The 15,030-nt window shown below is 34.2% G+C and overlaps 1 protein-coding gene across 1 annotated transcript in view; it reads left to right on the top strand.

The window, feature by feature from the left end:
• Thsd7b (thrombospondin type 1 domain containing 7B) overlaps positions 1-15,030 on the top strand; it is a 697,342-nt gene that overhangs the window by 495,386 nt on the left and 186,926 nt on the right. Inside the window, exon 14 of the mRNA XM_076866252.2 lies at positions 9,473-9,651. Coding sequence (XP_076722367.2) covers positions 9,473-9,651 — 179 coding nt within the window. The remainder of the gene's footprint in view (positions 1-9,472; positions 9,652-15,030) is intronic.

The following is a 15,030-nucleotide window of genomic DNA, read 5'->3' as shown; positions in this document are numbered from 1 at the left end:
TAATATTTTATCCCAGATCACATAAAATCAGACCTTGATTTATCACATTTATTACTAGTTTTTTTTTTAAATAACAAATTATAAATGTTCCTTAGTTATATATAATACACACACACACACACACACACACACACAACACACACAATATAGGCTTAATTTTTGCAAAGTCATATTCTCATTTGATAGTGCTGTTGTTCACACTTTTTAAACTGCTAATATAACAATGTTATTTTCTCAGGATACCATACAGAGTCTCAAAATACTCTAAATATTTGTTTCACAATGCTCTGTATTCTTTTTGAATGTACACTTTTCTATGCCAATATTGATAAGTGATATTATAGTTTCAAATGAAACAGGCACATTCAAATCTCAATGACTGAAAGTAACAGAGTTCACTCACCATCTGTGTCTGTCTCAGGTTGGCTGGAAACTCTGGGTCACTTTCACTCCAGGACCCTGATGTATACATCAGCTCTATATGGCACATTGCTGGCCCTTGTGGCATAGGGAAAGAAAAACTATGGCTATTAATGGTCCAGATCTTAAACTTTCCACTTAGAGGTGCACACTTCACCTCTGCTTACAGTGTGTTTGCTAAAGCAAGTTATGTGATCACACCTAACTTCAAGGAGGAGGAAAATGCATTTGTACTGGGTATCTGAGCACTAAGCTTGAAATATTTAAAGAATAGCTTGATGAATGTAAGATGCACTCCTAGATAACTTTCAGAAGTTTTAAAGGAAATATAAAGTACACAGTCTATAATGCAGTTAAAGATGCAATTCTCTCAAGGCAAGAAGATGCAATGACAAGATTTCATATAGGTCCTTGAAGCCACAGTTCTAGAAATTTCTCAGTAGTATCAACTTGCCAACAACCTGTGTGCTTTTGTAGTGCTGAAAATGACAAGTTACTGATGTGGTTAACCATTAAGTCAATTTAATTTTAACAACACGTATTTATAGTAAGAATAGAAACTGTGTATGTGTTGACCTAACTGAACAGTTCTGATTGTTATGTGTCAGTTATATCCCAATATCCTCAATATCTTTTCAGAACAAAAAGAAGAAAGAAAGAAAGAACATCTCTCTTCTATGCCTGGAGGAAACTGGCACAAGGGAATTAATGTTGAAAGTCTGTCTATATGAGCAACTGCAGCTCCTGATTAAATTGTCTGGATGATTCAATTTAAAAGATTGGTTCTTTATATTGTTATATTAATTTGGCACTGAGACATTTAGTTATTGCAAGTGAACTAGTTTGAGCAATTAGTCAAAAACCTATAATAAGTACTTTTTACAAGAATTTTTTAGAGAATTGAAGCTGAAATCCATTCATGTTGCCTCAAATCATCATAGAATTTTGTACATATTATTTGTGTCATAATTTGATATACACATATAATCAAATATGTGTCATATAACTGATTATAATTTTTTCTCTTATTTATAAAACTGATCTTTTCCAAAATATAAATTTCTTCAAAGGCAGGTTGATTCTGTATCTTGTCACTCTAACACTAAAGAGAGCATTCTGAGATCATAAAATTTTTTTCTACTTGGTAGCTGAATATCTACCTGGAGTCTAGATTCAACTTCCCTTTCTACTTCTTTAAAGTGTATAAAAGGAAGCTTTTGGCCTATGTGACTTTGAATAACTTAACTGCATATAAATCTACATTTAAAATGAAGCAAAGTAAAAGTAAATTTAATCACACACACAAACACATGCGTGTGTGTGCCCAGGCACACACATACTTTTTTGGGCAGTAATGGGAATTGAGCCTGGGACTCAAAGTACTATACGGTGAGCTGTAACCACAGCCTTTTATTTTGCTTTTGAGGTAAGATCTCACTAAGTTGCTCAAGCTGGCCTCAAATTTTCAATCATCTTCCCTCAGCCTCCTTAGTAGGTGGGATTATAGGTGTGCATCACTGCACCTGATCTGAGTTATATTTTTAATTAAGGATACTGGTTAAAAACTACATGATTTCTTCAGCAGAGGTAGTAACAATTAATAAGTAATTGTGCTGTAAAAGTAACACAATTTGAGTTTTAAGGAGTTTAGTAAAACCTTTTATTTGTCAATAAATTATTTGAACTCTGTAACTTCTATATTTCAAGTATCTTATTAGATTCTGGGTCCAAATGAGAGATGTTGGTAATTTTAATACATCACCATCTTTTCAATTTTATAAAATGCAGTAAAAATATTTTTTTACTTAGTAGGGAGTATTTTCAAAGAGTTACACCTAATACTTCAAAAATTGATAGATAAGATATGATAATAATTTAGGCACTTTCTCAATCTTCCCTCCCGAGCCTCACAGAGATCTTAATAGGGTTGGAAACCTCTCTGAGAGTATAGAACTGCTGTTCATAAGCAGTATTTCACAGTCAAAGATAAATTCTCCAAAGCCACCCAGTTGTATTTGTTCTATATTTCCACCTGCTAATGGATTGATATTCTAAATAAATATTTAGCACTGTCAGGTCTTCCCTTGAAAAGTATTACAACAGCTGGGTGCAGTGGTGCACCTATAATCCCAGTGGTTCAGGAGGCTAAGGCAGGAGGACTACAAGTTCAAAGCCAGCCTCAGCAGCTTAGCAAGGCCTTAAGCGACTCAGTGAGACCCTTTCTCTAAATTAAAAAGTACAAAAAAAAAAAAAAAAAAAGGCTGGGGATGTGGCTTAGTAGTAAAGCACTGCTAGGTTGTTCAATCCCTGGTACCAAAAAGAAAACTATGGCCAAGTATTGATTTAACTTCTCAAATTGTCTTTCTTGGACCAATATTAAAACATTTCTCCCCATTTTTCCCCATCTCTCTGAAACAAATATACTTCTAAAGCTAACAGGAGCTTTGTAGTAGGGTACACTTTTACTAAATGAATAGAATAACAAATTCTAATAGCACTGAAATGTACAAACTAAAACAGCAAATCTTTAGTGAGAAATGAAACATGATATCATTTTAACATAATTCTCCCAGATCTTAGTTTGTTAAACATTTAAGTTTTCTCTCAAAAGTTTTTGAGCTTTTATTATGTAATGTATGTTTTCTTTTTTTTCCTATTTTTAATTTTTTAAAAATTTATATATGACAGCAGAATGCATTACAATTCTTATTACATATATAAAGCACAGTTTTTCATATCTCCGGTTGTACATAGTATATTCACACCAATTCGTGTCTTCATACCTGTACTTTAGATAATAATGATCATCACATTCAATCATCATTAATTACCCCATGCTTCCTTCCTTCCCCTTCAACCCCTCTGCCCTATCTAGAGTTCATCTATTCCTCCCATGCTCCTGCTCCCTATCCCACTATGAATCAATCTTCTTATAAAAAAAAAAAATTGGCATTTGGCTTTTATGGGATTGGCTACCTTCACTTTAACTTAGCATTATTTCTCTAACTCCATCCATTTACCTGCAAATGCCATGATTTTATTCTCTTTTATCGCTGAGTAATATTCCATTGTGCATATATGCCACATATTTTTTTTTATTCATTCATCTATTGAAGGGCATCTAGGTTGGTTCCACAATTTAGCTATTGTGAATTGTGTGCTATAAAAATTTATGTGGCTGTGTCCCTGAAGTATGCTGTTTTTAAGTCCTTTGGGTATAGACCAGGGAAAGGGACAGTTGGGTCAAATGGTGGTTCCATTCCCAATTTTCCAAGAAATCTCCATACTGCTTTCCATATTGGCTGCACCAATTTACAGTACCACCAGCAGTGTATCTCTCAGTATGCACAAAACTCAACTCAAAATGGATCAAGGACTTAGGAATACAACCAGAGACCCTGTGTCTAATAGAAGAAAAAGTAGGCCCTAATCTCCATCATGTGGGATTAGGCCCCAATTTCCTTAATAAGACTCCTGTGACACAAGAATTAAAATCAAGAATCAATAAATGGGATGGACTCAAACTAAAAAGTTTCTTCTCAGCAAAAGAAACAATCTATGAGGTGAATAGAGAGCCTACATCTTGGGAGCAAATCTTTACTCCTCACACATCAGATAGAGCACTAATCTCTAGGGTATATAAAGAACTCAAAAAGCTAAACACCAAAAAAAATAATAATAATAACCCAATCAATAAATGGGCCAAGGACCTGTAGAAACACTTCTGAGAAGATGTTGTACAATCAATCAACAAATACATGAAAAAATGTTCATCATTACTAGCAATTAGAGAAATGCAAATCAAAACCACTCTAAGATTTCATCTCACTTCAGTCAGAATGGCAGCTATTATGCATACAAACAACAATAAGTATTGGTGAGGATGTGGGTAAAAATGTGTGTGTTTTCTAATGCTGTGTTTCAATTATCGAGCACAAGGTTAGTACATGTAACCGGGACCATCCAATAAGACATTTGCTGTCACTTTGCATGGTAGAAAAATATAAGGGAATTGACATAGATTATTTTATCAGGTTTACTATCATCAGTAATTTCTTTCATATGCTTTAGAATATTAAATTTGGATATTATGCTTTAGAATATGAAATTTGAATGTTATTCACATATGTATTTGAATGTTAGAAGGGTGGGAGAAGAAATGCATATAAACAAAGTTAGTCAACTTTGCATTGCTATGATCAAAATACCTGACCAAAAAAAAGAAAAAAAAACTTACAGAAGGGAAAGTTTACTTGAGGCTCACTGTTTCAGAGTCCATGATGGCTAATTTCATATCTTTTACGGGGAGGTGGGTACTGGGGGTTGAACTCAAGGGCACCCAACCCCTGAGCCACATCCCCAGTCCTATTTTGTGTTTTATTTGGACCTGCCACAAGGCAGAATTCATGGATGAAGGCAGAGGAGATAAAAGCTATTCAACTCATGGCAGTCAGGAACCAGGGGAGGGAGGTGGAGAGAAAGAGGGAGGAAGAGAGAGAGGGGGAGAGATGGGAGGTATGGGAGGGAGGGAGGGACCACAGACCACAGGGAAAATAAACTATTCCAGGACATGCCCACCTCCTCCAGCCACACCTCACCTGACTACAGTTACTTCTCAGTTAATCAGTTCCAATTAGGATGGATTGCTCAGGTTACAGTTTCCACAATCTGATAAATTTACCCCTAAACATTCTTACGTTATCACAGAAGCATTTGGGGAACACCTCATGTTCAAATCATGACACTAACCTAGAAAGTAGTTGTATTAAAGAGACTACATTGTTCAGGAAACAGTTTGGATGTTCATTGTGCTGACCTTAAAGAGGTCAGGGTTAGAGGATTAGTAATATTGTTTGAAAATGAGTTCCATTCCAGGTTCCTGGGCTTAAACTCCTTTTGGTATGTCATTATATTAATATTTCTGGTTTTAACATAGATAGAGATACTATAATGGATCTTTTCACTCCATCTTTATCCATAGTCAGATTTTTTTTTGTGATTCTATTATGTAATGTAAGTGTTCTGCAAATTGGGTGCATGCTTTACTGATTATTCTATTATGAATACTTCATACTTATATGCAGACATCTAAAGTAAAACACTAAAGCATCCTTAGACAATGTAACATGATGGTTCAAGCCATGTGTTCTGTATAACCTGTAGTATTAAATACTTATTGGTAAAAACACTGCTGTTCTCATAGCAATTGAGATTAGATTTATGAGAATGTTTCCAGTAAAGTATTATCTAGATGGAAACAGCTATTCTGCGGTATATTTTGTGGAAATGAGTTTTATAATACATCAGTAAGGTTTCTATAGTTAGAAATTGGAATTCTTATCAAGGAGGTTAACCTTGTAATGGTTATATTTCATCATTGTGTTGCCAAAAACTCTGGGTATTAAGTGTGAGGGTAAAACTAATCCTTTCAATGATGAGGTAGGTATATGAAGATGTAATTATTAATAGCTCTAACAATGAAATTTCCTTTGAGGTACATTATAGCATGGGGATTATTCTGAAAAAATAAATAGCACTGTCGCTTAGTCCTTTTGAATTTAAAAATTATTTTATACTCATTGAGAGAGAAAGTATTGCTAGAGGCTTGCAAATTAAAATCCTTCAATATGTAAGTATAGATGAAGATGATTTAAAATTTTATTTCATTAAAAGCAGGACTCAAGGGCTAGGGATATAGCTCAGTTGGTAGAGTACTTGCCTTGTGTGCATAAGGCCCTGGGTTCAATCCCCAGCTCTGGGGTGGGGGGGGATAAAAAAGAAGGACTCCTTCTAAAGATACTTTGTTTGTTTAGACACTCAAAATATTTAAAATTTATTTAAATGAAACCTTCTGGAATTTCATATTTGCCTATTCTAAGCACACCTTTCATGAAGGTGAATCCCACCTAATTTCCAGCCATATTCATTTCATTTGGTAGCTAATGAAATCATTAAATGACCCATTTTCTCTGTAAAATTATACAATGCCGTGTCCTCTATTTAGTCCTTTATGTATCTTTTACTATGTACTTAATACTGAATTGGTGATCAAGGTCCATTACAGATGACTATAGAATTAAAATTCTTAAACAGTAATTAATTTATTACTTTTGAGCAATTATTCTTTTGCAATCTCGAGAATCTTTTCCTGATGACTCTTATTTTGGGTATATTTTGACTTCAGAGAACAACCAAGGAGAGAAAGTTCTAATAAAGTCCAAAGTTCTAAAAGTTGAAGGATTTCACATTAATTTCTTTCTGGTTTTCCCCCCATTGTGAAAAAGGTGATGGTAGAAGAAGAAGTTTGAAGACAGAGGTAGAAGGTTAGGGGAGCTGTTAGGCAAAACAAGAGTGAGAAGAAAACTCAAAATAAGGACCAGGGAATTAGAGAAATTGGTTGATAAAAGAGTAGCAGAGTGTGGTATTAGCATTTTCTTCATCTCTCTTTGTCCTGCTTTAAGTGCAGAGAAAGAAGAATAGATGGACTGACATCCAAGATTTTGCCAGTTAAGCATGGCCAAAGGATGCTGGGACAGTGTTCAACTATATTAGCAAGAGAGAAGTTGAAGTAATAGATAAGGGACATTAACTTGGTTAGGGAAAGAACTTCTTTTGCATAAGTAAAGGTATAACAATTTTTGGAGATGATGGAGTAGTCTGTGTAGATAGAATTCGAGATACAGGAGAGGGAAGAGCCAGAGATTAAAAAAAAAACAAGCAAACAAACAAAAAAACCTCTGAGGTTCTTTAAAAATTGACAATGCCTGTGTTCCAAATTTCTTGCTAAGTTGGTTTATAGTACATCTTAGACAATGGAGTTATATTTTACAGAGTTGAAAACCATTGCTTAGAAATATTCTTAAGCAAACTAGGTTTGGTTTGGTTTTGTTTTTGCAAAGTAGGTTGTCATTTTCTCTTTAAGGCAATAGAATCAGCAAAGATTTTAAAGAAGGGAACAGTATAAGTCTTTCCATACTTAAAATATGTTTTTTCCTCAGAGTTATTGACAGATAACAAAAGAGGACAGTTAGGCAAATAGGAGATTCACAGAGAGAACACTGCATCCTTCTGAGCTAGGAATGATCAGATCTTAAAGGAGGGACTGACAAAGAAATTGTAGAATATGTATTTGTGAGCTTTAGTATTTATTTTACTACTGTACTAATGTATGTGTAGAATTATAAAACAGGGTGTAAGGAAAAAAGATAATATGAGATTTTTATTTTGATTATTTCTTAGATTTTAACGGGCCCAGACTGCAGCTCAAAATAGTCTATTTATTATCTCAGTTTCCATGTGTCAGGAATCCAGGGATGGTTTTCTCTAAATCCTCAGCTTAGGGGTCTTACTGAACTATCAAGGTGTGGGCCAAGGATAAGGATTCATCAGAGTCTGGATTAGGGAAAACTACCCATTTAAACTCTCAGGTTTTGGCCAAATTCATCTTCATGCACACATAGGACTGTTTTGTTTGTTTATTTTTGCTGACTGACAGCCAAGGGTTACCCTCAGGATCTATAGGCTGCTTGGAGTTCCCTGCCATGTCACTCCATTGGCATGTTACAGCATGGCTGTTTGCAGGCCAAAAAAAGAATCTGTCTACAAAAAGGGACTGCTCCTCTTTTAAGATATTTCACCTGATTAACTTAAACACACCCAAGATATTCTCCCTTTTGATTAACTCAAACTAATTAACGAATTTGGCACATTAATATATTTCCCTTAAAAATTATCAGTACATAATGATTATACAGAATAATATGTTTCATTGTGACATATCCATACATAACGTAATATAATTTGTTCAATTTAAGTTCCCAGTACTTCCCCGTTCCCCTCCCTCCTGCCTCACCCTGGTCCCCCATATATTTTTATGGGATGCATTTTTTAATTTGTTTTTTATTTCTGGCTTCCTCATATGAGAGAAAATGTACAACCTTGATTTTCTGAGTCTGACTTACACCATTTAACGAGATATTCTCCTGTTCCATCCATTTTCCTACAAATTACATAATTTCATTCTTTATGGCTGAATAAAATTCCATTGTATATGTACATGTTTTCTTTACTCATTTATCTGTTAACAGATGCCTAGGCTGGTTCCATAACTTGGCTATTGTGAATTAATGCTGCTACGCACATGGGTGTGCGTTTTTCTGTGTAGTATGCTGAATTTAGTTATATTGGGCAAGTGCCAAGTGGTGGCAATAATTCAAAGAGATGAAGAATACAAGAGAATTATAATGTTTTTGAAGTACATTAATGATATCCATTTTAGACATGGAGCAAATTGGGCATCAATAATAGTGACTTCATAAATGGTATACAATTCAGTAGAGAAATCAGGATTAGAGACATTTACTTGGTAGCAATCAGTAGAGGTGAACATTAAAACAAGGAGATCATCCAGAGAAAGATTATAGCAAGTGGTAGTCCAAATAGTGGAGCAAGAACAAGTAAAACTGGAACTTCTGTAGCTATACTGTAGTCCATATGTCTTGATTCTAGTGCAATATCCTATTATACAATTTTTTACTTTCCTTCTACTTTCTTCTTTCAGTAATATCTTGCTTTTCTTAATTTGTGGTCTGTTCTCTGTTCTTGTTCTACTTTCAAGTCACACTGCCTGGAAGTGAGAATCAACATCTATATTAGTGAAAGCCTTGGTGGTCACAGACAGAAGAAAGATTGACTCTATTATACTTCCTGTTCCAGAGGGTGACTTTCAGGATTGTAGGATGGAGAACTCAAGGCCCAATAAGAGAAGATGGCCCATGAACTGCTTCATTCTTTATCAGAAACCAAAAATAAATGTACTTTTTCCTGTCTCTTCCATCTCAGATTGTCTATGAAGTAAACAGAATAGCACATGTTTGAATGCACATGTAATCACATTGATTTATCTCTTAAAACTTTGGTATGTTTATAAGTACAAGACTGAAGCCACTGTAGCAATATTTTTTTAAAAAATATTCTGAGCTCTAATAGGAAATAGAATTTGATAAGAACATTTTAATCAGACTTTCCTCCCTCGTCTTAATTCTTCTTTCAGGTTATATTCAAGAAGAATGTGTCATCCCCTGCCCGTTTGATTGCAAGTTAAGTGATTGGTCTAGCTGGGGTTCTTGCAGTTCGTCTTGTGGGATTGGAGTGAGAATTAGATCCAAATGGTTAAAGGAAAAACCTTACAATGGAGGTCGACCATGTCCCAAACTGGATCTCAAGAATCAGGTAAAGTGCATGGAACAACAACTACAAAGCTAAAAACTCTCCTCCTTGCTAATTCCTGTTGAAATTGAAGTTGTCCTCTTACCACAGGTAGCTTGCTGAGCTTGGAAGAAAGATGAGAAGGGCATAAATTAAGATAATAGAACCAGTAATAGAAGCTTTGCCAGCTCAGAGGTAACATCAAGACCAACTTGATTTTCTTAGCAGTACTAGGGTTTACAGAATTAAATGCAATTTTTTAAAATATTGAAATGTCATTTGATATTTAAAAGTTCATACACACACACACACATAGACACGCACACATAGACACACACACACACACATACATACGCTCCCTACATATATATGTATGATTTGGGGGTGTATGTATATATTTGTTTGTATTATAAAATGTTGGAAGAATATCTATTACTATTTGCAGTATAATTAGTGGACTTGTCTGTCAGTTCCAAAAGTGGTAATTTTTTCCCTTACCTAACTCTTTATCGTAATTTTCTTCATTCTCAATCTTATCTATTTGATAGCTCTCCAAGGCTTTTTTGGCTATTTCTCCACATTTTTTCCCCAAAAGTCATGCCTATTTCCAAAGGAAATCCTGATGGATGCCTTCCCATATGGATGTCTAATAAAGTTACCATCTTAAGCCATCAAAATTGCCTAGAATATTTCAGTCTGCTTTATTAATGTCACAACAGTATAAGATTTAGTTAAGAACAATAGTAAGAACTTAAATTTCACCTATGGTTGTATACTAATTATTAGCTTATGAGTGATATTTCAGTTTTAATTTTTTAATGATTTGAGTAGGTGGAACACAAGGCAATGTTGGTTAAAACTCCTTTATTCTGAGAGAGGTGAAGTTTGTCTCATGTGGGGGTAGATACTTTGTGAGTAGGAAACTTTTAATAGAATAGCTACTTAAGCTTCTATCACTAATTCTATTATATTAATTTCTTTCCTTTAAACCCCATTCTGATCAGATGCTCTACAGATTTCTAATGGTAGAAAAAATCCATATGTCTGTTCTTATTGATTTATTTATTTTTGGTACTGGGGATTGAACCCAGGATGCATAACAACTGAGCCATATCCCAAGCCCTTTTAATATTTTATTTAGAGACAGGGTCTTGCTGAGTTTCTTAGGGCCTTGCTAAGTTGCTGAGGCTATCTTTGAACTGGTGAGCTTCCTGCGCCAGCCTCCTGATCCACTGAGATTACAGGCATGTGTCACCATGCCCAGCAATATGTCTGTTCTTGATTAATTTGAGTAGCATATGTAGTACTACTTGAACTTATATATCCCATGTTATTTCAAGACCAGTATTGCTAGCTATTTTTCTCAAGTTTTTGTATAAGATGTATAATTCACTGAAATGAAAAATTATCCTAGTGAGAAATATTTAAATTCTATTACAGAGACTAGTTAGTATGCCAGTCTTGTTTTTTAAGGTTATGCGTTAGAATAATGACCATAGTTTCTTCCCTCAAAGAGGATGTAAATCTTTTGAGGACAGTAGAACAGAGGTTCTTAAGAGCAGAGGTCTTCTGTGGAGTTAAGCCTTACAGAGAAAGGAAGCATGCAGGTTTCTGGTCAGGAAGATAGATTTTGAGAATATTCTGTATGAAAATGATTTCATCATTCTTAGGGATTTTACAGGCATTTGAAAGAACTACTAAGCATTTTTATGTATAATAACTAATGACAACTCTTATCATATCTTCTTCAAAACCATCAATGAAATCCTAGCCTTTATAATGCTAGTGTTTAACACTTATTTTAATATTCTAATTTTATAAATGAGAAAATTATCGAAGGGATAAAAGACTTCATTGAAACACAGACATTATGACTATATTCTCAGTGTTGGAATGCAATTGAATAGAAGAATGTGTATAAAAATTGAGAATATGAAGAAGTTAATGGTACTTGTATGCCTGTTATGACTTAAAGAAAACTTGTTCCAGGCACTTAATTGACACATAACACACCTTTGAGAAGCAGTACAAGCTAGAAATGAAATCCAGTTTCAAGATTAGTTAGATAAATATAATAAGTAAAAATTAAGTGAAAGCAGGCCCATCTGCAGAAGATGTTTCTATCTTTTGAGTTCAAGAAGGCAATTGTAGCCTTTCAAACACATTTGTTTTGTTGTAATGCTTAGATATGAATCCTGGGTTTTACTAATCACAAATAGAATTTAGTATGGCATTTATTTTAATATAAAAAAGTTTCAGATATCTGGCATGTATATGGCCTAATTAAAATTGAATAATTAAAGGCACCCCACTCCATACTTTATATGTTTTTAAAATTAATTTTATTATAAATTGACAAATTGTAGTTGTATATATTTCTAGTGTACAAAATGAATACAATCAGAAACAATTCAATCCATATAATCAACATACATATTCATCACCTCAAATGCTTATCATTTTTTATGGTGAGAACTTTCTTAGCAATTTTGAAATGTAAAATACATTTTAGTAACTGTATTTGTCATTGCATGTAGTAGATTTCTTCAAAAAAAACCCACACCTATTTCTTGCTAATTGATGGTGAATTGATGCTTCATACTCTCTGACCATCATCTCTCTATTACCTCACTTCCCATCACCTGGTAACCATCATTCTCCTCTCTCTGAGTTCAAAGGTATTGATACCACTCATGATAATATGTGGTGTTTTTCCTTCTGTGCCAGGCTTATTTCACTTTACATAATATTCTGTAGTTCCATTCATCTTGTCATAAATGACTAAATTTGTATTTTTTCTCAAGGCCATATAGTATTCCACTATAGTTTGGACTACATTTTTCTTTATTCATTTATCTGTTGTTGAACACTTAGGTTGATTACCAGGCTTGGCTGTTGTAAATAATGCTGTGTTGAGCATGGTAGTACAGTTGTCCTTCAACATACTAATTTCAGAAATTTCAGATCTTTGGGGTAAATTATTCAGATCTGGGATTGTTGGCACATAGGGTAATTCCATTTTCAGTTTTTTGAGAACATCCCATACTGTTTTCCATAATAGCTGTTGTACTTTATATTCCCATGAAAATGTACAAGGATTCCTGTTTTCCATACATACTTTGTATTAGGACAATAGGTAATAAATCCTCTCTCTCACAATGAGTCCGTGAATGTCAAGGGAAAACAATATTAAGAAAAATCCTAAAATTAAAAGAATTTTTTTTTTTTTTTTTTTTTTTTTTTAAGAACCGATTGCTTCTCTAAAACAAGCACACTTATTCCTGTAAGCTTGTCTGTGGAAAAATATTTGTGAGGACTTTGTTGTATATCTGCCCCTTCTATATTGTAAACTCTTTTTTTATGCATGTCACATATGTTATACTGTATTATATAATTTTATTTGGACTTCTTTGTGTTTATGTGTGTATTTTGCTGATGAAACCCACGGCCTCATGTATGCCAAGAAAACACTCCACGACTGAGCCACATCCCCAGTCCTGAAGTAATTCCTATTTCCTTAATCCTTCTGACAATAACTTGGGTTGTCAGGGATTTTTATTATTTAGAAAATACTGCCCAGCTTCTATTATGAATGGCACTTCTTTAGAAGAGACTGTGATTGGTTTCTCTGTACCAGAAATCTGGTGAATTAGAGACGTGCTGACTGAGGCTCTTTTGTAAAGTTCAATTTTACTGTTGACTTTAGGTTGATTTCCAATTGCTTTATAAATTTCAATTTATTTTCCTATTTTTGGAATCAGATTAATCTCCTATTGTCTATCACACATATGTAAGAGCTTTAACAGAGTTACCAAATTGTAACAGTAAGAGAGAAACAAAACTTTAGTACCTGGGCATGAGAAAAATACATTATGTGTCAAATTGAGCCTAACATAGTGTTCATAAAAACACTGAATTTGTTTTGTATGTCTATTTATGTACATACTTATTCTATGAATATTTATCCTTTGATTCTCTTTAAAAAGAGGTCTTTTTGAGGACAAGAGTGGTTTTTCTGTTTTTGTAACTCAATCCATCCCCTAGTGCACTCTCTTGTGGGTTGACATCTTATATTCATTGGATGCCTAATTTGAAAAATAGCCTTTTCTTGGATGACTGGGTGTCTAGCTGCATAGAAATCAACAAATGCATTAAGATGCTGGTATCTTATGCTGTGATTTGTCATTTGAATTCTTAAAAGCATGAGCTCTTCCAGGAGAAGAAATAAGAACCTCCAAATTATTATTGCCCAAAGAGAGTCTTTTAAGATTTTCTTGAAAAATCAGTGTTTAGATCCCCATTGAAATCTAACACAATGATATAAATGGAAAGGTCGGTATTATGTACACAAGCTCATAAGCTGTTCCGAATCTGTAAGTGAAATCAATATTTATAATCCCTCATAAAAGCCTCTCTTTTAAGCCAAAACCTATCATCCTGATAGCTCTTTCTCTGGAAGTGCCTAAGTGACAGCCATCCTTGAGTAGCTTTCTGCTAAATATATTTGTGATGCTAAATAGTTTGAATATCCAGCTTGTCCAAAGCTCTTATCTAGGCATAAATGTCTTCTCTGTAGGTTATTGGATTATCAGGTCAGTTGGCTGATGCCCTTGACTCTTCTTGCATAATAAAAAACATAATGTGTTTTAATTTTACAGTCTATAATGTGTTGAGTGGATTTAAGTATACTTATACTGTGTACTTTTTGCTTTGAAATGCTGCCATCAGAAGATTAAATATGAGGATGTTAGAGCTCAATTGGGCTTACCTTTTCCTTTATTAGATCATCATACAATTGAAGCCAAGGGAATTTTAGAAAACTATGTTTTGTTTATAAGTTATAAGGCATTGATATTTACAATTTGAATAAAAATCTTGTGTGGAGGTTTAGTTCCTGTACTTTTTAAAGATACATTCTACTTCAGTACATTCTTGAAAGATCTTTTATGTTTGCAACTGATTGAGAAAATATAAATTAAATGTGTGTATTTTCTAGAAACAATTTGCTATTTTAAAGGTGCATCTTCTCCCCCCAAAGAGAAGTTATTTGAATTTGGAAATCAGTAGAATTTGATTTTCAAATCAGGGCAATTATGTTTTTAAGTATGCTTTCTTTCTCAAGTATTATGGTTTAAATGTGGTGTCCCCCAAAAGCTCACACGTGAGACATTGCAAGAAGGTTTGGAGGAGAAATAATTGTCTTCTAGCCTTAATCTAATCAATGACTTAATTCTTGATGGGATTAATTGAGTAGTGGCTGGAGGCAGGTGGCGTGTGACTGGGCGGGGGAGGGATTCATTGGGGTTATAGCTATATATTTTGTATCTGGAGCATGGATCCTCTCTCTGCTTTCTGATCATCTTGTGAGCCGCTTCCCTCTGTGACACTCTTTCACCATAATGT

Source organism: Callospermophilus lateralis, chromosome 9, assembly GCF_048772815.1.
Source record: "Callospermophilus lateralis isolate mCalLat2 chromosome 9, mCalLat2.hap1, whole genome shotgun sequence".
NCBI lineage: Eukaryota > Metazoa > Chordata > Mammalia > Rodentia > Sciuridae > Callospermophilus > Callospermophilus lateralis.
This window is presented reverse-complemented; position numbering and strand designations above follow the sequence as displayed.